General features: G+C 43.7%; 1 protein-coding gene and 2 long non-coding RNA genes across 3 annotated transcripts; 1 reads left to right on the top strand and 2 right to left on the bottom strand.

Moving 5' to 3' along the window:
* Positions 1-1,455: 1,455 nt before the first annotated feature.
* On the bottom strand, positions 1,456-23,603 carry LOC117223127 (uncharacterized). Its single transcript, XM_033475258.2, has 4 exons — positions 23,192-23,603; positions 18,543-18,926; positions 4,484-4,717; positions 1,456-3,410 (listed from the first exon to the last, which is right to left on the bottom strand). The coding sequence occupies exons 1-4, from the start codon at positions 23,340-23,342 to the stop codon at positions 3,043-3,045; spliced, it is 1,137 nt and encodes a 378-aa protein (XP_033331149.2). The 5' UTR covers positions 23,343-23,603; the 3' UTR covers positions 1,456-3,042.
* On the top strand, positions 4,670-5,407 carry LOC143261115 (uncharacterized). Its single transcript, XR_013035327.1, has 2 exons — positions 4,670-4,922; positions 5,082-5,407. It is a non-coding gene; the product is annotated as an uncharacterized LOC143261115 (long non-coding RNA).
* Positions 23,604-23,661: 58 nt separating the features above from the next.
* On the bottom strand, positions 23,662-25,653 carry LOC117223128 (uncharacterized). The gene is made up of 3 exons (XR_004490854.2): positions 25,469-25,653; positions 24,732-24,796; positions 23,662-24,567 (listed from the first exon to the last, which is right to left on the bottom strand). It is a non-coding gene; the product is annotated as an uncharacterized LOC117223128 (long non-coding RNA).
* Between the last annotated feature and the right edge of the window lie 1,021 nt (positions 25,654-26,674).

Below are 26,674 nucleotides of genomic sequence, written 5' to 3' on the forward strand. Positions count from 1 at the left end.
GGAAAATTCGAACACAGATTCTATGCATGGATCACGACCTCCGCGGCACGGATTGGTCTCCATAAGAACGCCGTGGAATCCGTTTTCGAAGGCGCAAGAAAGCTCGCGAAGGGGTCTGCGACGACCCTCGCGGCCGGCGCGAACGCGAACGAAAAAGTAACGGCGCCCGGGGGACGAGCGGGGTAACGCGATTAGGTGGCGCGGCACTGGCGGAACGATTCGGTCGGCTTGATTTATTCGCGCACCGACTTGTTATTGCATTAGCGCCCCGGCGCGGGCGCGGCGGCGACGATGCCGCGCTGGCCAGCGTCCCGGGGGCTACCCCGGCATCGGGATCGCCGCGAGGACGCCGCCGTAACAGCCAGAAACTCCTCCGGCCGGCCTGTCCACCCACCCGTGAATCATCCCCAAGAATTATGTCTTGGACGGTGCTGCCAGCACGCGCGATTTGTCCTCCCGACTCGCGCCGGAAACCGAGGAACCGCGATTTAATGCCGTCGTTTCCTGGCCGTTCAACCGGCATCCGTCGCGTTAGCAAGAAACGGACCAGCGATCCATGGTGATTATTAATGGCAATAATAGTTATTATAATTATCTGGCAATATTTCGATCTTTTTTTATCTGCGCCAATTTCGACGGTGTTTGTGCGCTGTTTAACCCTTTACCCTTCAACAACGTCTGAGAGACCTGGTCGAAAAATCGGGCCAGAAATGATTATCACGTCTGAGAGACGTGGTCAAGAAATTGAGACAAATGATTATCACGTCTAAGAGACGTGGTCGAAAAATCGGGCCGGAAATGATTATCACGTCTGAGAGACGTGGTCGAAAGATCGGGCCAGAAATAATTATCACGATTGAAAGACATGATCAAGAAATTAAGACAAATGATTATCACGTCAGAGAGACGTGGTCAAGAAATCGAGACAAAAACGATTATCACGTCTGAGAGACGTGGTAAAAAATCGGGCTAGAAGTGATTATCACGTCTGAGTAACGTGGTCAAAAATCGGGCTAGAAGTGATTATCACGTCTCTGAGACGTAGCCAAATAATCGGGTCATTAGTAATTATCACGTCTGAGAGACGTGAATCGAATCAGTGTTCACAGCTGCCTAAAACTCAACATTCCCATAAGCTTTCGAATATCGAAAGTCCATAAATGTATTAAAACTGCGATTGCTCTTACTTGTATGCCATAAATTGTCGATATTAAACGTATAAAAAATTGAGATCCATTTTTAGAAGATTACACACGATAAAATGTCAGATTTTATTACTTTTATAAAATACTGCAGTATTTATATATAATCTATATATATTATATATAAAAGATTTATATATAAAAAATATCGGGTATAATATATATATAGCCCGAAGAGAAATAACTCAGAATCGGCTCGCAGCTTTTAATTTCTATGCCTGTCCGAGGGGTAGCAATAAATAGTCCACGCCGGTTGAAGGATCAAGTTTATATATTTTAAAGCTAATAGTATACAGAATGACAATCTTTTGCGTCCGGGAACAGCCGGAGTAGTGTGTTCGTTCTCGAAACGTCGAGAACCTAAAAGTCTCGTATAACTTTCTGTCACGTGTGACTATAATTAGCGATCATTAAACAAAAAAAAGAAAGAAAAAGACTCGATATCGATCGTAATATTTATTCAATCGCAGCACGGTGCATCGCGTTTCGCGAACGAACAGCCGTTCCGTCGTCGTCGTCGGGGAGGAACGAGTATCACGGGGGGGATTCGTCTTCGTAAGTGTTTCTTTTTTTTTGTTTGTTTTGTTTTTGTTTCAAGCCCAACATCACTACTGACCCTCGACTATTTATAATATATATTTATACATGTACATTATAATTATACGTCCATATATCATACACACGTCTGCGCAAAAAATTCACTTTATACACATCGAGAAGTCCCCGGTTTTTGTACTTCACGGACAGCGGTCCGTACGCGCGTTTTGGACGAGGCCATCTCGCAGGCCGAGTTTACAAGATGGCGGCGTCTCGAACGAGAGCCGCCGCCGCCGTCGCCGCAGTCGCCGCCGCCGCCGCTTCTGAATACATACGTACGTATGCATGTAACTGTCAGAAACGCGTGCTCGAGACACGGCGGGATGCCGCCGAACGGTGCGTTACGCTTGTTCGAACCAATTATTGTTTCCCCAGGTATATCGCTGGCCTGCCATTGGTTTACTACGCTCGGTTCACGGTGAAGCGAAACTACAGCACTTTCGTGCGTAACATTTGCCATTGATCCCTAACACCAAACGCTAGTTTCCTTAAAGTTACTACGTCACGATCCGTAGTAAATCCGATGGAAAGTTATGGCGGCCTGGCAGATATACCCGTCAAGGTGGCGACGCGACGGTTTCACTTCTTGTGGTTCGGCGAAGCGAGAAATAAATAAATAAATAAGTACACACATAAATAAATACCTAAATAAATAAATACATAAATAAATACATAAATAAATAAATAAGTACGTACATAAATAAATACATAAATAAAGAAAGAAAGAAAGAGAGAGGGAGATAAAACGAGGAATAAATAAATAAAGAAAGAAAGAAAGAAAGAGAGAGGGAGACAAAGAGAGAAAGAAAGAAAGAGAGAGGAGGAGATAAAGAGAGAAAGAAAGAAAGAGAGAGAGGAGACAAAGAAAGAAAGAAAGAAAGAGGGAGACAAAGAGAGAAAGAAAGAGATTAGGAGATAAAGAGAGAAAGAAAGAGATTAAGAGACAAAGGGAGAAAGAAAGAAAAAACAGAGAGGGAGACAAAGAGAGGAAGAAAGAAAGAAAACAAGAGAAAGAGAAAGAAAGAAAGAGGAAAAGAAAGAAAGAAAACAAGAGAAAGAGAAAGAAAGAAAGAAAACACAAGAGAAAGAGAAAGAAAGAAAGAGAAAAAGAAAGGAAGAAAGTAAGAAAGAAAAAGGAAAGAAAGAAAAGGACACCGAAGAGTACTCACCGCCGCGCAACAACCCTAACCGCGACCGTCCAGAGGCCCTAAACTCTCACCGCCCGGGTCCTCCGGGTCGAGTTTTACGCGGGCCTGTCCAGGCCCAGGGCCTCCTGGTGTCGTCTAGCCTTCAGTCTGAGGTCCGCGATGCTGCTGTTCTTGGACCGAGCCGCGGCAGCCGCTAGAGACGCTGCCAGGCTGAGGGGGTGGGGGTGCGGATGGCCGGAGGTCGGCGGCGGCGGCGGCGGCGGTGGCAAACAAAATAATCCGCCGGCTGCCGCGTAATGGAGGACCGCCGGGTCGAACGCCGAACCGGCCGCAGCCGTCACGTTTCCACCTGCACCCTGCATCGGCGGATGCAACCTGAGCGCCGGCAGGTACGGCGCCACACGGCAGGGCTCCAGGCTGGTCGGGGGGCTGCGTGGTGCCAGCACCATTCCACCTGCTACCCCTGTAACTTTTCGAACAGTACTCGTTTACGAACAGATTCGAGACTGAAGTTGTCACGTAATATGAGGAATTGCGATTTAATCACTGGCGGTATTGTGATTACAAGGTATGTAATTGTAATTAAATTATGTTACTATTCCATCAGATTGTAATTCGTAATTCGGACCTTTTCTTGCATGAAATTGCAATGTAGTTCGTAATTGCAAGCGGTGTACAATTGGATTACATTAATTGCGAATTGTAATGTAATTGAATTACATTGATTGAGAATTACGATGTAATTGAATTACATTAATTGAGAATTGTGATGTAATTGAATTACATTTTAAGTACGAATTACGATGTAATTAAATTACATTAAGTACGAGTCTCGATGTAACTGAATTACATTAAGTACAAGTCAGGATATAATTGAATTACATTAACTGCGAATTATGATGTAATTGAATTACATTAAGTACGAATCACGATGTAATTAAATTACATTAAGTACGAGTCTCGATGTAACTGAATTACATTAATTGCGAATTACAATATAATTGATTTACATTAATTGTGAATTAGGATATAATTGAATTACATTCGGTACGAATTATTATGTAATTGAATTAATATCATGAATTACGACATAATCGAATTAAGATCACTAATTACAATGTGATCGAATTAAAATCACGAATTGAAAAAGTATTAAATAATATTAAATGACAAGAGTAGAAAATACGCAGAAAGAACAACAAAATCAATAAGTATACGAAAGAAAAAAGCATAAAAATGTATCTCACTTCCGCCAAATACCGGACTGTAATTAATTTGTTTACACTATGACATATTTAGATAAATATGACCCCGATAAATCCTGATTTTAACGAAGCGATCATCGACGGCCAATTTCGAGCGACCATAACCGTCAACAAGATTCGTATACGGCGTCCCCGATTTTCCGAGCACCGTGCCGCTAAACTGCTGTTCGAGTTTCGATGGTAGTTTCGCTGAGAGTTGAACGCGGGCCGGCCGTTGATGTTGCGATACGATCTGCGGCTTATTACCGGCAATCGTCAACATTCAACGTACCTTTGTGCAATTGACTCTCGTGTTTGCGACACTTCGCCCGCCGGTTCTGGAACCAGACTTGAACCCTCGCCTCGCTCAGCCCTAATCTCTGGCTGAGCTCCTCCCGCATGAACGCGTCCGGATAGTGTGTCTCGTCGAACAGCCTCTCCAGCTCCGCCAGCTGTTCCAGGGTGAAGTTCGTCCTGGACCTTCGCTGCTTACCGTTTCCGTTTCCGTTGTTCCGACAGTTCGAACCTGAAGTAATCGACTCTGTTAAAAAGATCCGCGCTTATTTCTCGTGCGAATTAAAATTCATCGTTCAGTCCAGTTGTTACGTCATTCGTTACGTCAAGGTTATGTCTGAAGTTCCAAAATTGCTGTAACACGCGTTTTTCGACGATATTGCAATTCTTTGTGCTACTATTTTTTTGCGTAGTTGCAGTGATCAGTCTCTTTTTAGGTTAATTTATATTTTGGTAATAATAATAATAATAATAATAATAATAATAATAATTAATAATAATATTATAATAATTATTATAATATATATAATTATTATAATAATTAATAATTATTATAATAAGCATTTTATAATAATTAATTTTAGCGTTATTTTTAGATGATCGTTGCTTTGATAAAAATATTGATGAATACTGTAGCTATCGTCTAACCTCAAATATTATTTACTAACACAGTAGTTGGCGCATAGTTTTTCACTGTGCGTGTACATTACTGCGGCGCTTTATTGAACTACGTACCTTAACCTATACGGTGTAGTTCTCGACGAGCCGGTGCGAACACGCTTGATCGTACCGATATTATATTATACCTAATTTGTAAAGTGATGCAGCGAGAATATCTTGATCCTGGGAATTGTAGCTGTGCGTATGTATTTAAAAGAAATACAATATAATACATAACCTATAATAAATACTCTAAGTAATACATAGATACATATGCGCTTCTTTACGTTACGCTTTTTAATGAAATCCGTGCATTCAGAGATCCAATATTTTTGAAAAATAAATATTCTAGTTAAAGAATAATTGGTAAAGCAAAGAGTTGTCAATTTATTGACCTATAAAAGGTCTTATTTTCTCCGTCAAAGTTCGCTTTCATAGAAAAACCGCAACAATACTTACATTAAACCTAATCTAATAATAACCTTGACGTAACCTTGCACTTCTTTACGTTACGCTTTTTAATGAAATCCGTGCATTCAGAGATGCAATATTATTGAAAAATAAATATTCTAGTTAAAGAATAATTGGTACAGCAAGAGTTATATCAATTTATTGACCTATAAAAGGTCTTATTTTCTCCGTCAAAGTTCGCCTTCATAGAAAAACCACAGTAATACTTACACTTAACCTAATCCCGAATAGAAATCACCTATTGAAAACGGCAGTTCGTTTGGCAGAGGGCTACACAGTCCAAGAAATAATCGGTTCGTTAAATTAAACAACTAAAACATTTTAACCAAAAAAATATTTAAATTACTCATTCTCACGTCGAACAAATTGTCCAGCTAAAGAGCGATTCGGTTCTTCCAAGCGAGTGCGGCAACGTTCGTCGCCGTTTCCGCCGCAACGCCATCTGTGTAAGTATGTAGGTCAATCTCCGATCTTCATCGAGACGCGAACTGATTTTCCCCGATGACTCAGCGAGCAATCGCGCGTCGATTAATTCGCACGGGATCGCCGTTGGACGAGAGACGACAAGGCGCGCGGGATGGAATCGCGAGGCGGCGGCGGCGCTCACGAATTAATCTTTCCGATTTGTTCACAGCTCATTTCGTCCGGTCTCGGCCCGACATCAGCATAAATTCCGCTGCTTTACGAGAATCTTATTCAAATCGCGTTGCCGGGACGAATTCTCGATTAGCTGGCATTACAGACGCGACGACTCGTCTTTTTCTGCCAGGTTTCTTGGCCGGCGCAGGAAAAGTCGTTTAGAAACTTGCTTTTACGGTAACCGTCGCTATAAAGTCGAAAGCTCTCGGCCGCGATCTAATATTCCCCCCCACCCCCTTCTAATATTCCGGCTGCAAAATGTCGGCGACCGCGGCGACATCTGCGTTCAACCAGCGGAACTATTATTGGGAGAACTCTTAACTGGGCGAAACCATTTTTCAAAAGAACAGTTGCGAATTCGAGTGTGGTTGTTATTGAAATTAATAAGCGTTTTAGTAACATTAAATATACGGTAAATAACTAAAAGAAAGTGACGTGCGTTGCTTTATAACGATGAAAAGACTGTATTTATTTAAACCTTTCGCCAAAGTCTATAGTGTAACAAAAATAGCAAAACATCTAAATAAATACAGTTTTCTTGTCGTTTTAAAAAAACACACGTTAGATACTGTTTTAGATACTGTTTTAGATACTAGATTACTGTTGATTACTGTTAGATTACTGTTTTGGATACTATTTCAACAATTTGAAAATAAGAGATGGTAGATTTAGTGTTAACAATAATATTCTACTGAAGAATTCTGCTGAAAATACTTTACTGAAAATATATATTTCAACTACTGAATATTCTGCTAAAAATAAAAAGGATTTTAAGTATTCTGGTATTCTGCTAAGAAGTATCAAATCAGAAATAATAGTTCACAATTTATCTTTGTTGATTCTACTGAAAATATTTTATTAAAAATATTTGTTTTAACTACTGAATATTCTACTAACTAACAGCTGAATATTCCGCTAAAAATAAATAGGGTTTTGACAATTGAACATTCTGCTAAAAAGTATCAACCTCGAAATAATAATTCACAGTTTATCTTTGTTGATGCTACTGGAAGTACTTTACTAAAAATATTTGTTCTAACTACTGAATATTCTACTATCTAACTACTGAATATTCTGCTAAAAATAAATAGAGTTTTAACAATTGAACATTCTGCTAAAAAGTATCAACCTCGAAATAATAGTTCACAATTTACCCTCGCCAATCCCTACAAAAACAAACCCTTAGCAACTGAAAGGGGTAGTTTCTCGAGTTCACCAAACATAAAAATTTAAAAAATATTCTCGCGCCTGGAATAACAAAACAACACATCGTCGCCTAATTTTCCAAGGTTCTATGCTCTCTGTTAATCCCACCGCGAACCACCCGCCATTCCCAGCATCCCCGGAAACGCCAACAAATTTCCGCACCGGAAGGGAAGTTCTTTTTCGCGAATCGCTCGAGTCGCTGTCAAAACAAATCCCGCGAGGTGTGCGGGACGGTGGAGCACCAATTAAAGAATGATCAGCAGCCGTCTGTCCACTCGTTGATTGCTTGCTCGCGGCGCGGTCGGTCGGGTCGACCTTAAAAAGGCTCTCAAGAGTCGCGTCGCCGTGGCGGAAGCCGAGCCGCAGGTCCGAGGAGGCGGCCGGATAATTAACGGGAATGCGATTTAATTAATGGCTGCTTAATGCAAAGTAACTACCGTTGCTACTCTCGGAGGTGTTGCTGACGGCATGCCGCGCCGCGCGTCGTTTCCGGAGGACACAGGGGCGGGGGTGCGGCGGGGCGCGGAGGGTGGATTAAGCGTCTCGCGCAAGAGCCCTTGACGAAGGGGATGTGATTTATATAATTTAGCAAAGTGGTGAGCTACGCAGTCTTATACGGGGTCGTTAGTTACCCCCCCCCCTGCCACACTTTCCCGCGTTTTCTCCGTCCCGGTCTCGCCTCCTCCCCTTTCATCCCCCTCGCCAACCCCCTTTTGCCGCGCCTCGATCACCGACGACGGCTTTCTGCATCTGTTCGTTGACGTCTCAACCCCCTAGTAAAATAGCCCCGTTTGGCGACCGAAGGCTCGCGGCTGATTATCTCGCGTTTGGACAACCGTTTCCAACCCCCCCGTGCACGCTCGAACACTATAACCGCACCCCCTTGCAATTTTTTTTTATGACGAAGTGCAACGATTCGGGGACGCTGATACATTTATTTCTCCATTTAAACGGTAATTAATGTTAATTTTGTTAATGTGTTAATTTTTAGTGTTTTTTTGTGTGCTCCCTTTTCTGTATTTTATATATAAATAAATTGCGAGATAACAATTTCTTTTTGCGAGATAAAAATTGTCAAAATTGAAAAAAGCTCAAAATTATTGTACAAGCGAGGAATCAGGGGTTTGCCGAGGTAATTTGAAACAACTTTGTCCTTTACGAAAATGTTCTCCGAAGCACCATTTACGAGTTATCGACGAAAAAGCAGCGACCAAAGCGAGACGAGTGCTCGACCGGTGCGAGGCGGCTCCGCCAACGAGCGCGCGGAGCCCGGCTTCACTCATTGACTCGGCCGCCGCGCGCCGGCCGAGTGCTCGCCTTTCATTGGTCACTGTTTTCCGCTGATAACTTGCGAACGGTGCCTCGGAGAAAATTTTAGTAAAGGAAAAAGTTGCTTCAAATGACCTAGGGAACCCAATATCCGAATCCATCGTCGCCTAATTATCACTGTATCCAGCGCATCGCATCTTTCCAACTCTTTCCGAACCGAGCCGATCGAATCAATTTTATTCTATTTTGGTCTCGATCTCGTCACGATTTAGTCTCGATTTAGTCTCGATTTAGTCTCGATTTGGTCTCGATTTAGTCTCGATCTAGTCTCGATTTAGTCTCGATTTAGTCTCGATGTAGTCTCGATTTAGGCTAGCACCTCGCCGGCGATTGTCGCGAGCGAAGTCGGAATATTAATCCCGCCCCGTAATTAATTCGCAAGCCGAAGATAGGTTAACGTTTGCCGTGTCCCCTCTTCCCCCTCCCCGACGTATTTCTTTCCCTCTCTCCTTTTATCTCAGACGAGAGAAAAGCCGCGCGTAAATTGCGAATCGTCGGCTGCAGGGGCGCTACGGAAGGGAGGTGGGGGGGGGGGGGAGGTGGCGCGGGCGCGGCGGCGTGTATCGGTCGAAATGATATAACAGATAAAAAAGTGGGACGGCCCGGATTAAAACGTGGAGGAATTACAAGGACGGCGAGACAGCGGCGAGCCGCGCGCGCGGCACGACGATGACGACGCACAGCGTGCATCGCGCGCTTTAATCAATTAGCGCATACCTGCGTAATCAAATCGGAGCCACTGGCGGAGCGGAGAGCCCGCATCCATATGTACAGCGGTTTAAAACCCCCTCCTGGCGAAATAACTCGCGCGGTTTTCAGACCCGTTCTCGTCCCGCTCGTCCGCCCCTTTATCATCAAACTTCGCCCACCCCCGTCGCCCCGTCCGTCTGCGTCCCCCCCCCCCCCCGGCCGGCCACCACCACCCTTCCATTCTCGCTGTGTCACTCCCTTTCTGTACTTTACTCCGCCGAGCAAATCGACGATAGCGATTCATTCGGTGATTTGATCGGCCGACTGTTTCAACGATTTGATCGCGCCGCGTACAGCTACGGGACAGTCGATTCTCTCGATTGATTTTTAGGTGCTTCGATTCTCGCACGGTTTCCGGGAGTTTGTTGTTTTTCTTTTTTTTTTCTTTTTCTTTTAAAAGTTTGTTTCATCGTTCACGGAGAACGAACGGTTTCACAATTTTTGTTAGGGTGCAATTGTTTCGGAGCGTGAAAGCACGGGCGTTGTTGGAGGAAAAGGAATCTTTGGTTTTTACCGTCGCCGTGCGACGCCCGGGTCTTCTCTGACCCAGACGGGATAACGAATCATTTGTGCGCTTTTGTGACGATTGACAATCGTCCCTTGAAATTTAAGAGGATAAAGGTACGGTAAGGTAATAGTAATAATCATAGTAATAATAATAATAGTAATAGTAATAATCGTAGTGATAATAATAATAATAATAATAATAGTGTAATAATCGTAGTTATAATAATAATAATAATAATAATAATAATAATAATAATAATAATAATAATAATAATAATAATAATAATAATAATAATAATAATAATAATAATAATAATAATAATAACAATAGTAATAATCACAGTAATAATAATAATGATAATAATAGTAATAATCGTAGTAATAATAATAATAATAATAATAATAATATATTATATATATTATAACGCATATATTGATACTCTGGTAATAATTAATTTAAAAAAAATTCGTACAGAAAGTTACCAATCCTTGATAAATAAACGGAGAATTGTAGAAAAATCGGCCGCAGCCTGCGAATGAATAAAAGTCACGTTCGCTCTGCTCTCGGACCCGGGCGAAATTCCGCTGGAAAATCTGCGCGTTCCTCGCGCCGAGATTCTTCGGCGGCGAATCTAATCGGCTCGGCAACTTATTCATGAAGCCGGTGGCGACCGCGTGCGCCGTACGCAGTTACGGCATACGCGACAAAACCGGCGAGGGGGTTAAACGGGGTCGCCCACGGCCGCTTTTATACGCCTAATGGCAGCGATCCGGGTGCCCGCGAGGGGGTGAAAATACGGGGACCGTGGCCGATCGAGCCACGAGGACGCGCGTCCGGACGGACGGTGCGAAGGGTGGCCTGGGGTGGCTCTCGACTGGATCAGGCCAAGAGGGCAGCGCTCTTAGTAATCGAATTAGCGGCCCCTCGTGTCCGAGTGTGATTGCTTCGGCTCCTGTGGGGTTCTTCGCCGCCGCCGCCACCTTCTCGCTTGATCCCCGACGAGCTCTCTTCGAGCTTGGAAACGCGATTCTAACCGGCGCGTAGCTGCAAGAGTCAATTTTCAATTCAACTTCCATATTTTGTACGATCGCTTGTATAGGTTTACACCCCTCCCCCCCCCCCTCTGGGCCCCTTGAAGCAACGCTAATAAAACTTTTATTCCTTCGGAGGCTGCGGCTGATTTTTGTACAATTTTCCGTTTGTCAGGGATTGGTAACTTTGTGTACTAATTTTTTTTAAATTAATTATTACCAGAGTAACAATATATGCGTTATAATATATATATGAGTTTGTATTAATAAGATATAACATTTAGAAGAGCAGGTAATGGAAATTTAAGGGAACCTATTTCTTTTAAATTAATTATTATATATATACAGTATCAATGTATGATTTTGTATTATTTTATCGTGTCAGTAAGTTGCTATATATTATTTATACTATTTATCGGTATTTATCGGTTCAGTCGCCTCGACTTTCGAAATGTTGACACACATTTCCGACTCGATAATATCGTAGCTGGTGTCGAGACGAATCAACGACCCGTAAACGGAATGCTCGAAAAGAAATTCGTCCGAGTACTCGGACGTCTACGAAGACGGCGTCAACTTCGCACTTTTTCGGTATCGCGAACACGCCCTCAGATTTACGATTTCACAGTCACGGAAATGCACGATATTAAAACTTAGAACACGGCATCGTAAAGTAGAGACTTCAAGCTTTAATTTAAGAGAAAACTCATAATTTTACGATACCTTTTGACGGAGTTACGGCTGCTCGAAGATCGACGATTTCTTGGCCAAAAATCACCGACGACAAATTTTGCTGTCGAGTGTACTCTAGAAAAAGTGGCGCGGTAAGCGGCGAAACAGCGAGGACAGTAATCGTGGAAACATATTCGTTAAAGTTCGAGGTTATGTTAAGGAGGAGAAGCAGTCATTTGACTCGTCCGACAGGTTGTTCGGTGATAAAATCGTTCGGTCCGATTCTCGAAAAGTTCTCGTAGCAACGTAGAAACGTCTTTCCGCATAGAAAGTCCGTCGTCACGGACAGGTACAAGCATAAAGCGAGCAAGAATAGTGATCGTTTCCGTCCATTCTGTCTCTCGAGCGCGCGGGCAAAGGAAAAAGAGTTGCTCGGCACGTAGCACGCTTAACGGTCGACTCTTAGCGGCCGAAACGAGACAGCGAGTGGCGCAGAACGTGGCGCAGAAAACACGAAGCAAAAGCGTGCTAGAGAGCCACATAAATATCGGAGAACATTCCGGCGGCGCGGTAATTTCGCCGGGGCGTCGCTATAGCTCAAAAAGTTGCGCCCTAAAAGCAGTAAAGTAAACACGCGAGCCTCTGGCCAAGGGTCAGCTCGAGGGGACGCGTGCGCGAAAATGGATCGGCTTCGGGTGAGATCGACGCCAAGTTAGGCAAAGTGGCTCTCGCGGAGCTCCCGGTGATCTAGTGCGGGCCTCTTTCTCCCCCCACCCTTCCACCGCCGATATTTGTTACGCTGCCTCGGCCGTCGTTCTTTCCCTCGAGTCCCGGCGAACTGTCTTCCTTTCTATCGCGTTCTCGCCTCTTCGCAGTTGGTCAGCGACAACGAACAAGTTGTTCTCGAAACGGAACGGTTGTTTCGAGAACTTTTCGAGAATCGGACCGAACGATTTTATCACCGAACAACCAGTCACGCGAGTCAAATGACTGCTTCTCCTCCTTAACATAACCTCGAACTTTAACGAATATGTTTCCACGATTACTGTTCTCGCTGTTTCGCCGCTTACCGCGCCACTTTTTCTAGAGTACACTCGACAGCAAAATTTGTCGTCGGTGATTTTTGGCCAAGAAATCGTCGATCTTCGAGCAGCCGTAACTCCGTCAAAAGGTATCGTAAAATTATGAGTTTTCTCTTAAATTAAAGCTTGAAGTCTCTACTTTACGATGCCGTTTTCTAAGTTTTAATATCGTGCATTTCCGTGACTGTGAAATCGTAAATATGAGGGCGTGTTCGCGATACCGAAAAAGTGCGAAGTTTGACGCCGCCTTCATGGACGTCCGAGTACTCGGTCGAATTTTTTTCGAGCATTCTGTTTACATCATCGTAAAGTTCAAACTTTCCTCTTTAATTTGAGGGCCGAATTAAGGTGCCACGATTTTTTCTCGCGAAATTACTGCACTTGACATTGTTAGTATGACCATAGAGGGCGTTTAACTTTACACTTTTTCGGTATCACGAACATGCCCTTAGATTTAGGATAATACAGTTATGGGAATGCGTGATATTAAAAATTGAAATATGGTGTCGTATAGTAGAGATTGCAAGTTTCAATTTAAAAAAAGAGTCAATATTTTACGACAGCGGCTTCGTTTACGAGTTGTTAATGAAAAACACTGACCAATGAAAGGCGAGCTCGGTTGGCGCCAGGCGGCCGAGCCAATCAGCGGCACTGGGCTTCGCGCGCTCGTTGGCTGGGCCGCCTCGCGTCAGCCGAACTCGCCTCTCATTGGTTGGCGTTTTTCGTTGATATCTCGTTAACGACGCCTCGGAGACAATTTTTGTAAAGGAAAAAGTTGCTTCGAATGTCCTCGGGAATCCCCCATTTTCCTCTATATAACTATATTCTACCCTCTTTCTAGCCTCTATACAACTTATATCGAGACGAATGTGAATCGATTAAAATAAAGTCGAGCCCGTCCAAAAGTTTCTGAAGTAAATAAATAAATCTTATCTGCATCGAATTCGAGACGTATTATCTGCATAGACATATAATTCCATCGTTATTGATTTAAATGACTTAAAACGCGATAAATCGGTACCATTAAATTCTTCAAATATCTCCGCTTGCAATTTGCAATTTGATTTGCTTGCAATTTGATCCAATCGACTTTGAAAAATCGTTCGAACGAAACACCAAAGAATATTCGATCTAAAAAATCAGTCAACAGGCCGACGTCCAGTCTGGGAAAAGGGTTCGCCTGGGCGAAGCAAAATTTCTTTGCGCTTCGTTACACCGTTTCCCGAGGAAAAGAATTCACAGCGAGCCTGGCTCGCCCCGCCGCTTCTTCACTTCGCGGTTATTTATGGTTTTACTTTCGCGCGTCCGATGGCTGCCGACCGGGCAGATTGCTTTTTGATTTGCGCTTAATCGGGAAAAGTTATGGGCCCCCGAGAGATACGGTCGAAGGGGGGAGCGAGAGAGAAGGAAACTGTGTGTGCGCGCGTGTGTTCGAGCGCGAAGGAGAGAGAGAGAGAGAGAGAGAGAGAGAGCGAGAGAGTGCGCGCGAGAGAGAGAGGGAGAGAGAGAGAGAGAGTACGCGCGGGAGGGAGGGGGTGGTCGGTCTCCACAAGCACGTAGCCCCCGCGTGTTAGGGGGCGTACACAACTAACGCGGCGGGCCGCATATTAAACCATAAATTCATGCGAGCTCTGGCCGCAATAGACGCCGAGTTATCGCGGCCAGGAGCGTGCGTGGCGTTACTTGAACGCGTCAGTTTTTAACGCGATTTTCATTTGGCCCCGGCCGGCCCCGTTCGCTTTGAATCCAATTTCACCGGGCGTATGTAACTTCCGGCTGTCGATTGCATTTTTTATCTCGTCGCGTCGCGGAAATACCCGACACGCCGCACCGGCGTGTCCTTTCCGGTTCCACTTTTGACGAGCTACCCCCCTCCCCCCGTGATCAATAAACGCGCCGCCCCGGGATCTTTCGCGACGCGTCGTTCCATCGACGGAAATCGCAAAATCGATTCGAATCACCGGAGCGAGAACATTGCTCGACTTGGCGGCCGGGTCAATTTCGACCCGACTTCACCGAGTTGCTCGATTTTTAGTAATTAAATAATATAAATTGCTGTTGTATTAGGAACATCGGAGAGGCCGACGAATCTGCAAGAAATATTTTTCTCGGCGCGTTTTCTCGAAGTTTGAATCCTTGGAAATTTTTTATGATTTTTGTAATTTAACATTTTATAATTTTATAATTGTCGGCGATCGGCAAGTATAAACAAATGAGCCGCGAGGCTCGAATAATCGTGCCTCCTCTTCCGGAATTGTCCATTTTTGTTTCCTATTGTTCTTTAACTTGAACTATTTACTTTTCTTAAAAAATATCGGATCGCTGAAAGCACGAATTTCATTGAAAAGAGTAACATTTCGTTAATAACTCGTAAACGAAGCCGCAGATTGCATTTTCGCGAAGGTAAAAGTTACTTAGAATGACCTCAGCTACCCGATTGCGAGACATTTTTTGGACACCCTGTATATACAGAAATCATACGTGTGCATATGTATATCTATTATCACTTAGGTTATGCATTTATTACTGCAAGCCGAATATACTACGGACGTTCCGATTATTGCGCGTCAATCTTGACATAATCTATTTTCTTTTAAATATATACACACAGCTGCAATTCCTAGGATCAAGATATTCTCATTACAATATTTTACTAATTAGGTGTAGGTGCTCTACGATCAAGCGAGTCGCACGGCTCATCGAGAACTGCGCCTTGTAGGTTAAGGTACGCAGTTCATTAAAGCGCCGCAATAGTCAAGTAAAGATCGTATAGTAGAGATCTATGCGCCAAATACATACTGTGCTAGTGAATAATATTATTAGTATTATAGTAATATTATTATAATACTAGTATTATTACTATATATACTATTACTATTATATTACTATTATAATATTATTATCTTATATTAATATAGGATAGCTTAAATTAATTAATGAATTACCAAAATATAAACGCCTTTCGAATCATCGTTCACAGATGCCGTTACGAGCATCTCACAAGACTCGACGTTTCCACAAGCTTTTAAATATCAAAAGTCAATGAACGAATTAAAACTGTGATTGCTATTACTCGTACGTTATAAATAATCAATATTAAACATTCAAAATATTATGAGAATAATTTCTAGAAGATTACACACCATAAAATGTTACATTTTATTCTATTTCTATAAAATACACTATTTAGAGCTTCTGCGGTAATGCTCGCACTTAACCTAGAAGATCCCCATAACCTCGCAATCACGAGAACATCCAAGATCCTTCGGAGGACGGCAAACCGCTCGGAGAAACGACCAACAAATATCGCTTACGACCATGAAAGAAGAAGTCGATGCGACGTTAAACGTCTGAGGGGAACGAAAAAAAGGCCACCGAATTGTTCCTCTCGAAGGGCACGGAATACATAACCATAAATCGCGGGGCTCCGGTGTGTCACTCTAAACGAATCAACGCGATCTCTCAATTGATTTAAAGATTGAAATGAGCTCCGTCGATGTTTGCGGCACGTCCCGTTGAGAGCGAGCGAGCGAGCGAGCGAGAGAGAGCGAGAGAGAGAGAGAGAGAGAGAGAGAGAGAGAGAGAGATCGATACCCGATTGGTAACTCGATTCGGAGAAGGAAAATATGACGGGCCGGAAGGAAAGGGCAAGTGGCGGACGCTGAACGGCCGTTATTGAAGTCGACTTGGCGTGTGGCCGATGCCGGAGGTCGGTGGTCGTTAGGTTGCGAACGGTCAGCTATTCCCAATCACTTCTGAGCTTTATTGGACGACGTCCTGAATTATAAACGAACATCGAACCCCACCGACGTTACGTGTCCCAGAGTGGTGGTGGGGGGAGCTGTGACGGGGGCTCCTGACCTTCCCGCACACGATCCTCGAAGAACCGGGGAAACGACCGATTCCGTTCGAATCCTTTCCGATATCTTATTGCAGAGTCCCCCGCGGCGGTACACGGACATACATATGGATGCCGTTTTAACTTCGGAAGCAACAGATGGCGCGCATCAGACCCTGTTCTCATTCGTCGAGGAAAATGTACGTCGTTCGCGCGCTGTTGCGTCGCTGAACTCTTCGAACATCGTTCGCTCAGGTTCGCGAATTTTTCCGGAATATCTCGAATTTATTTCTCGCGGGATTTTGGAACGGCGTGTTGTTTTAAATGCCATAGTCTCGCGAGACCGAACCATCTTTCGATATATAGTATTAATATTAATAATATTAATATTAATAATATTAATATTAATATTAATTTTGGAAATATTGTTCTCTGTCTTAGTAAAACTCGTCTATTTTTTCGGAATCTATCTTTCGTATTATTTAAAAATAACAACTTTTTCATTTAGCATCAGCTGTATCAGTCTGCAACTATTGGCGACGGCTGAAACAAGCGGAACTGTGGGGCGGGGGGGAGAGAGCGTTTCGTCCGGGACCTGTTACCGGAGCCTAGTTAGGCTATTTATTCTAGCGGGCCCTTGGCTTAGACGTTGGGATGTCGGAAGGACGGACGAAGTTTGTATACAAGGTGTCCCAAAATTATGGTACTTCCGGGAAACTAGAGATTCCTGAAGTTATTCGAAGCAACTTTTTCCTTTACAACAATGTTCTCCGAGGCATCGTTAACGAGTTATCAACGAGAAACAGTTGACCAATGAGAGGCGAGCTCGACAGGCGCGCGGCGGCTAGGCCAACGAGCTCGCGAAGCACAGTTGCGCTTATTGGTTTGGCCCTCTAGCGCCAAGCGAGCTCGCCCCTCATTGGTCAGCGTTTTTCGTTGATAATTCGTTAACGATGCCTCGGAGAACATTTTTGTAAAGGAGAAAGATGCTTCGCATCACCTCAGGAACCCATCATTTCCCGGAAATACCATAACTGGAGCTATAGCTATTATTCTTTAATATTTACTTTTTTCAAAATATTGCATCTCTCAAAAGCACGAATTTCATTTAAAAAAAACGTAACGTAAAGAAACCACACGTGTGCATATGTATCTATTACTTAGGTTATGTATTACAGGTTATATTATCTATTACCGCGAGCCGAATATGTACTGCGAACGTACCGATTACTGCGTGTCAAAGTTGACATCATCCATTTTCTCTTAAATGTACACACACAGCTACGATCCCTAGGATCAAGATATTCTCACTATAGCAATTTACAAATTAGATATAGGCACTCTGCGATCAAGCGTGTCGCACGGCTCATCGAGAACTGCGCCGTATAGGTTAGGGCCCGCAGTTCAGTAAAACGCTTCAATAATATACACGCATAGCAAAAAAAAAGCTATACGCCAAATACCGTGTTAGTATTAAATAATATTTGAAGATATGACAATGCACGTCGTCTTTTTATCAAAGCAATGATCACATTATCTAAAAATAATGCTAAAATGAACAGCTTAATTCTCAAAATGCATTTCGAATCAGCGTTCACAGATGCCGTTACGAGTAATTCACAAGACTCAACGTTCTCACAAGCTTCCGAATATCAAAAGTTACTAAACCAATTAAAACCGCGATTGTTGTTACAATATCAAAGAAGATTGCAATATTTTTTTAAAAAGTTTACACACTATAAAAAATGTTAGATTTTATTACTTTCATAAAGCGCAGTATTTTCACCGCAGTATTTATGGCGTTCAGTATTTAACCGCGCTTAACCTAGTCGTGCAAATGGTCCAGCTAATAATATGGAACACTCTCTTACCTTTCGCGTTCTCCTCCTGGCCCTGCGTCAACGATCTGGCGAGCTGCGACGGCAGCTTGAGGTCCGTCGGCGTCTTCGCGTCGCCGACGGTCTGACTCTTGAGCTCGACGCAGTTCTCCGGGCTCGGGGTTCGGTCCCTCGAGATCGGCGGCGGCGACGGGCTGCATCCCAGCAGTTTCCTCACAGAGAGCTTCAGCTCGGGCGTCTTCAATGGCGGAAGGCTCTCGGCGGTGTTCGCGGCGTCCTTAACGGTCTCCTTCGACTTGGTCGTGACCGAGAGGTCTTCCGGTTGCAGCCGGGCCTCCGGCGACGGTGGCTCCTCGGCGCTGCTCGCCTCGAGGCTCGACGGATCCTGAACGGACTCGCGAACCGACGCGCCGGCATCTGGAGAACGGACGCCTCGATCAGCTTACACGATCTCCTCCACCGATATATCTTAACCCCCGCGAGACGATGGCCGGGTTCATTTTGACCCGGGATATTTAAATCGTGCACTGAACTAGACTCGAGTTTCGATAGTTGAATAAGATTAATTGTTGTTAGGGGAGACCGATGACGGTTATAACACGACGGCGGTTGCGACATGTTGAACATCTCGAGATACAGGGTGTCCCAAAAGTAACTCTTTTCTCAGTGAAAATGTAATCCGCGGCTTCGTTCGCGAGTTAGCAGCGAAGAACTCCGGCCAGTGACAGGCGAGCTCGGCCGGCGCGCGGCGGCCATTCGGCGGAACTGGGCCTCGACCGCCGATTGGCTCGGCCGCCCAGTCGAGCTCGTCTCTGATTGGTCGGCGTTTTTCGTTAATAACTCGTGAACGATGCGTCGGAGAACATTTTTGTAAAGGAAAAAGTTGCTTGAAATGACCTTAGGAACCCCTCGTTTCCAGATACATTTTCGAGACACTCTGTAGATACAATGACTGTTTCTAACCGCTGCCAAATATAGCTCTCGGATGTTTAGCGGAGCGACTCCGAAGAATCTCTAAACGAAATCTCGGGACGGTTTGGAGAATCGAGACGGAATTAGGCACGGCGAAATCGACTTGGCGAATCTCCGCATTCATGAGATTCCGCGAGATAAAATCTCGCCTGGAAATCGACGATTCGACGAGAGGGAGGGAACGTCGGCGCGGCGTTTAAATTGTGATTTCCAGGCCGGACGTGTAAACCCGCGTTCTCAATGTGGGAAGAGCAGAGTCAAACACCGGATGGCGGGTTCTTCGCGCTCGGTAATCGATTGATTACCAAATCATAGTCTGCTGGAACCATATTTTTTTTCTGGATGTCGCAGATCGGACTGCGTTGAGGAATCCGCGATTTATGTGGCAACGTCGACGTCTATTCGTGCCTAAACTAACGGGGATGATTATCGTGGGGTTAGCGAACACCGTGGTTCACGGGATTTTACGTATTTAATTAGGGTAAACGCTCTCAAATTGTTCCTGAAAATTACAGTAATTAATTCGCGTTGAGATTACACGCAGAAATGGACAATTTGGGGAGAGGAGATACGATTATTCGAGCCTCGCGGCTCGCTTTTTTTGGTCGCCGATTGTCAACGCTATAAAAATGATAGAATATATATATAATAAAATATATAATATAATAAAGTAATAATACAATAATAATATAATATATATAACAAAATATATAATATAATAAAGTAATAATATAATATATATATAATAAATTATAATATAATATTAGGGGGACCGGAAAGTAATGTCGTTTCTGCGCATATTTATCTGTTTGAATTTAATGTAAACAAACGACATAACTTTCCGGTCCCCCTAATATATAATAAAATAAAATATAATATAACAATAATAATATAATATGTATAACAAAATATATAATATAATAAAGTAATAATATAATATATATATAATAAATTATAATATAATATTAGGGGGACCGGAAAGTAATGTCGTTTCTGCGCATATTTATCTGTTTGAATTTAATGTAAACAAACGACATAACTTTCCGGTCCCCCTAATATATAATAAAATAAAATATAATATAACAATAATAATATAATATGTATAACAAAATATATAATACAATAAAGTAATAATATAATATATATAATAAATTATAATATAATAATAATATAATATGTATAATATAACTGAAATAATCGTATCTCCTCTTCCCAAATTGTCCATTCTTGTTTACGAGCTGAGGGACAATTCGAGAGAATTTACTGTGCTCTGTAAACGTGGATCCGATCAAAAAGGTATACATATTTGCAGGCCGTGTACAGGATGTCTCCCGGATGGTAAAACCGAGAAGGGGATGATTCTACATTAAAGAAAAAAAAAGCAAATCGGAAACAAAGAATAAAATTTGTTCAGTCAAGGCGCCGTTGTCGCGAAAATCGAGCTTGAATATACAGCATTGTTCCAACGATTTTTGCAGTAACAAAGCAAATTTGTAACCGAATTGAATGTCTCATTTTCATTTAAATCCGCTCCAAATTCATCGGAAGAAGAAATTACTCATCACGATACTAATTGTATAAGTAATATTTTTTAAACCATGGTTATTGTTGATAACGAAATTATTCGAACGAAGTAACATTTTTAAAGCGAAATAATATTTTTAGAATTGGATTAAACGATTCCTATTTCTTTTATACGATAGAGAGAGAGAGTCTACTAGACCATAACTAGAATGTTTTTTTATATAAATTTTGCTATCGCTTGGAACGACGTAAAGTAAAAAGTAAAAAACTCACGTTTGAATATTCAAAGTCGATTTTCTCGACAACGAAGCTTCGAATGAAAACATTTGAATCCGTATCTTTCATTTGTTTCCTCTTTTTTTAGTGTAGAATCACCCCCCTTTTTGGTTGTACCGCCGATGCTTGGACACCCTGTATATTGAGCGAAGATTGTTTATTATCACATCCTATTCCCACTCCCTTGAGTGCTTGAAGCACAGTAAACTTGAAGCTGCTGGTCTCACCAATGGAAATCCATTGTTACACTGATTTCAGATGCACGGAAACGTATCACCCATTGCATTACCGTAGACTCGAAACTCAATTGGAACTACAACATTTTTATTGTAGGAATTACTCTTCCTTGAGAAATCAACGCTATGTTCGTTGGCAGATTTTCATTGCGTTAGAGCGAAGCTTTGATCTTGAACTGTTCATTTTACCGATGGCAAGTCGCCGGACGAACTTCGAAGTCACAAAAGCACTTTCTTCTTTGCATTGTTGCTTTTCAGTCGACTTCGGAATGACAGAAGTATGGTCGTCTTTGGGTCTTTTAGAAATTTGAATTTTTCTCCTAGAAGTTTGAATATTTCTTCTACAAGTTCGAATATATTTCTTCTAGAAATTTGAATTGAATACTTCTAGAAATTTGAATATTTCTTCTAGAAATTTGAATTGAATACTTCTCCTAGAAATTTGAATATTTCTCCTAGAAGCTCGAATTTTTCTCCTACAAGTTCGAATATTTCTCCTAGAAATTTGAATATTCTTGCTAGAAATTTGAATATTTCTACTAGAAGCTCGAATTTTTCTCCTACAAGTTCGAATATTTCTCCTAGAAATTTGAATATTCTTGCTAGAAATTTGAATATTTCTACTAGAAGCTCGAATTTTTCTCCTACAAGTTCGAATATTTCTCCTTGGAATTTGAATATTCTTGCTAGAAATTTGAATATTTCTCCTACAAGTTCAAATATTTCTCCTAGAAATTTGAATTGAATATTTCTCCTAGAAATTTGAATTTTTCTCCCAGAAGCTTAAATTCTTCTCCCATAATTTCGAATATTTCTCCTAGAAATTTGAATTTTTCTCTTACAAGCTTGAATTTTTCTCCTACAATTTCAAATATTTAATTTATTAAATCATTCTGCTAGCTATTAATGGCTCCATCGAAGATTTTTCAAGCTAAAATAACATTGTTTAAGATGATCTTTAAGATAATTGCACCAAATCTTTTCTCAACCCTTTATTTCCGGCGTTATCAAGGTCGCCTTCAGTTTTTCTATACCCTTGACCTATAATTATCTTACACCCTTCTTTTAGGGGATACTCGGACGCATTCCTCAAGCATCGTAACATTAAAAAATCTTTTTCCGAATCTAATAGAAAAACAATCGTAACTTTCTCCAGTAAAACCTCTTGATAATTCCGGAAAGAAAGGGCTGACGAAAAATAATTTGTCACGATCACCTCAGAGCTCTCCTTAAACCGTGTTAATTCAGCTCGAAAAACATCCAATCGAGCCACTGACAGCAGAATAAATAAAGCCGATCCGTGGTCCACCCTCAATCCTCGTCGAACCCTCCACCCTCCCGAAATGACCGTGAAAAATCCGACGCCCGCGACTACTCAGAGAACGAGTCCAAAGAACCAAGAGTCCATCGGCAGCCACCACATGCGCGACTTAAATCCGCCGGACGAAACAACCCCCCCATCCAGAAAGCACCCCGAGAGAAGAAGTATAGCCGCGGTCCGCGATGTTTCAAGCCTCTTCGAATGCAGTCCGAAAGCGTCGGCTCGCACCGACACGGTGCGATTAACCGTGAACCACGGCCGAACCGTCGGAGAGTCGCACAACAATCACAGGGGAGACGCGTATCCACGTGGTGGTCGTCGGCTGGGTCGCCGTCGGCCCTAAACAAACGTACTGGTCTCGTTCTCGGCGGGGTCCCCGAGTAGGTGCGCGACACTCAGCGTGATCCTCGCGGACGGCGGCCTGTCCGTGGTCCTGCAATGCTCGGGCCCGGGCAGGCTCGCGTTGTCGAAGCTCTTGGAGACGAACTGGGCGAGCTGCTCCATCCTCGCGGAGAAGAGTCGCGCGACGACGCGGCTCGCGCGTCCCGACCTCGTCGTGTCGAGGCACTCTCGAGGCCGAGAACACCGCTCGCGGCTCCTAGGGGGTGCACGTAGGCGGCTCGGGAGCCGCGCTAGACGGCACGCGCGTCCCTCCAGGACGCCATTCGGTCGCCGGCGAATCGGCGGCCGGCTGGGCGGCGCCGGCCGCGCCCACCGGCTGCCCCCACCACTCTCGCGCGCGCTCCCTCGCGGCGCTGCCTCGGCTCCCGCGACCCTCCCGGCCCTCCCACCGCGACCCCGGCCGCCTGCCTCTCTCCGGCGACTCTCCCGCAGCGGCCTCTCTCTCTCTCGACGGCTGCGTCCCCTCCCCCGGCGCCAACCACCCCCGAAACCGACGCTCATTAGCATTCGCGCCCGCTCCGCCGCGCCGAGCGCAAACTACCAGCCACCGACCAGCCTACCGCGCCGGCCAAGGGTGGCCGTGGATGTTCGAGGGTGCCGCGCACCCCTCCAGACCCCTCTGCCACCCCGGCGCCAGGCGGCTGGTGGGGCGCATCGGCCGTCGTCGCCACTTTGTCAGCCGTTTTCGAACCGCTCGCCGCCCTCCTCGCGACTACTAGGTGCGAACAGGGGGCGGATTGCTGTCCCCCCCACACCTCCCCACCTCGTCGCCGCCTGCTGTTTACATCGCGAGTACTTATTGCTCGGGGTTGATAATCGATTTAAAATGATTCGGCTGGTTGCTGACGACGGCGGATCGGTAACTCGACGGCTGGCTGGCTGGATGGCCTTGGATGCCGAGACCCGCACACCGGCGGACACGATTTTTTTTCTTTCGAGGCGTTCCATGATGACTGGGGTGGGTTTTTCGGCCGGCTGACCTTGGGCTGCCGCCCCGGGATTACCGGGGGAGGGGGGGGGGGGCGATTTCTCTACGTGATTTTGTCAACCATTTTTCCGGCTCCTCGGAGGCACGGCGCCGGGGCGATGGTTCGGCGAGAAATTTTCATGCGAGTGCTGTGCCGAGGGGTTGCGAGCCGGGAGACCGTGCTAGGTTGCAGATTTAGACGGTGTGTCGGAGCTGACGGAGACCAGGTTTCAGGTTGCGGAGTTGCAATTCGGTGCTGGTTGGACGCTGAGACGGCTCGTTAATTTCTGAGATTTTTAGGGGTCGCTGCGTTTTCTGGTGATCGCCCTTTTTAGGGGTGCTTTTGGGATGCGTGGATACCTGAAATGCGATCTATGCTGTATCTTGTTTGTTGTGCTTGTCTTATATGTATAGATTTATGTTACAGTAAAAACGGGAACTGGTTTAAATTAATAAATGCTATGTGATTTTAATTTTGGCTGAGATTACGACTAATATTAGCGAGTCATATCTATTATATTTACGGTGAGACTGGATGTTGATACTCGAGCTTATTTTACGTCAGCAATAGTGATTCTTGCAGCTCCATCTGGAATCAAAGTTGTTAGATGACTTATTGCGGATAAACAATTTATTTAAATTCGTCCGTCATTTGATCTTTAGGTTTTGTCTTTTTATTCATATTAGGTGCTTTCACAGGTATTGTATTATCTAATTCTTCTGTTAATATTATACTTCATAATAGATATTATTCGTTATTATATATTGTTATATTATATTCATTATATATTACTATTATATTATATTCGTTATATATCATTATTATATATTTTATATTATATTCATTATATATCATTATTATGTATTATTATATTATTCATTATGATAGATTCACTATGTCCTCTCAATAAGAGCAATCTTTGCAATTATTGCTACACTCATTCACTGATTCCCAATCTTTACAGAAATAACAATAAACAAAAAAGTTATTAAATCTTCAATTTATTGTAATATTTATTGCTGTCAATATAACTCTGTTTCCCCAACATTTTTTAGGATTGACGTTACTCAGACTATCAAATATTATCTCATCAATTAGGTGCGTGGAGCATCCCGAATATCAAAATCTCCTGATGGAAATATAAATAAATAAAACCTGAGATATATATAACAAAAAATATAATATAACAAGAACATAATAAATACAATAAACCAATTTTGACAATGTCGCATCATTAAAACATCTCCGCTGTCACATAACCTTTTATGTGCTCGCACAGCATTTGTTCCTTTTCGAAATAATAATAGATCAAAATATGACGAAGGCGCTCCTTGGAGTTATCCGTATTGAGATCGATGCCAAAGATAAACAGTCTCGAACAAAATTGCATCAAAATTCTTTTAAAAACAAGCTCGAACCATAATCGATCGGGACACACAGCGAATTTGCGGTTTGGAACGAGGTTAGTAACAAGTTGCAAAAGCTCTATTGCCATCTGTTGGGGAAAAAACGCAACGACTCATTGGCCAACTAAATATTTATTTCATCGAGACACGAGGTGTCGTGGTTCGACCGTACCTCGATACTCTCCAGAAAATAAATCGAAAGCGCTCGAAAACGAGGTTAGAATTTGGAACGAGTTCTTCGGGTTGCGCGAAACCCGAGGAGAAAGCTGAAAACAAGAGTGTTCGCGGCTCGCGAAGAATCGCAGCGCGGTTTAGGGGAGCGGCAACACGATTTCACGGGATTATTTTTTTAACGGAAAGGGGTTAGGAGGCTCTCGTAGACGGCTCGCCGAGAATATTTTACATCGAAATGGCCATGTAACGGCCCCTCGGCTTGTCCCGGAGCCGATTGCGAGGCCGGGGAACGCGGCGCGGCGCGGCGCGTCCTGTCCCCGTGTTTGCCGCTACCAAACTCGGCAATATTTAAATGGGATTGCGTTCGGGAATGTAATTGCTCGGGCAAACACGGTTCCGCGTCGCCGGCCCGTAGAACACGCTCTCGGATACGGACAGAGGGAATCAGGCTGGCAGACGCGCGTAAACGAACGGGGTCGTGCGGGGAAACGAGAGAGAGAGAGGGAGAGAGAGAGAGGACGGTCGAACCGGATGGGAGAAGACGTCGATAGTTGCGGCAAGATCGGCGGATCTGACCGAAAAGAAACCGCTTGACTGACGAATCGCATACCGATGTGTCGCTCGGACGCGACGAAGCGATGCTATCGGTGCTGCTGTTCGCGGTTCGTGGCTCACGAGTATAGTTGTGGATAAATTGGTGGATTAGAATCGAACAGTGGCGTAAGTAAAAGAAATTCGAAAATTTTCATTCGCATCTTAAAATGTAACCTTTACGTGCGACAATGTTGAAACAACGAGTGAAATAAATTGTGAGGTTATCATAAGTTAACTTGACTGTAAATTGTGTTAACAATAAATTTGGTCAGTAAACAATATGGTATGTTAG

Source organism: Megalopta genalis, unplaced genomic scaffold, assembly GCF_051020955.1.
Source record: "Megalopta genalis isolate 19385.01 unplaced genomic scaffold, iyMegGena1_principal scaffold0037, whole genome shotgun sequence".
In the NCBI taxonomy this organism is placed as follows: Eukaryota; Metazoa; Arthropoda; class Insecta; order Hymenoptera; family Halictidae; genus Megalopta; species Megalopta genalis.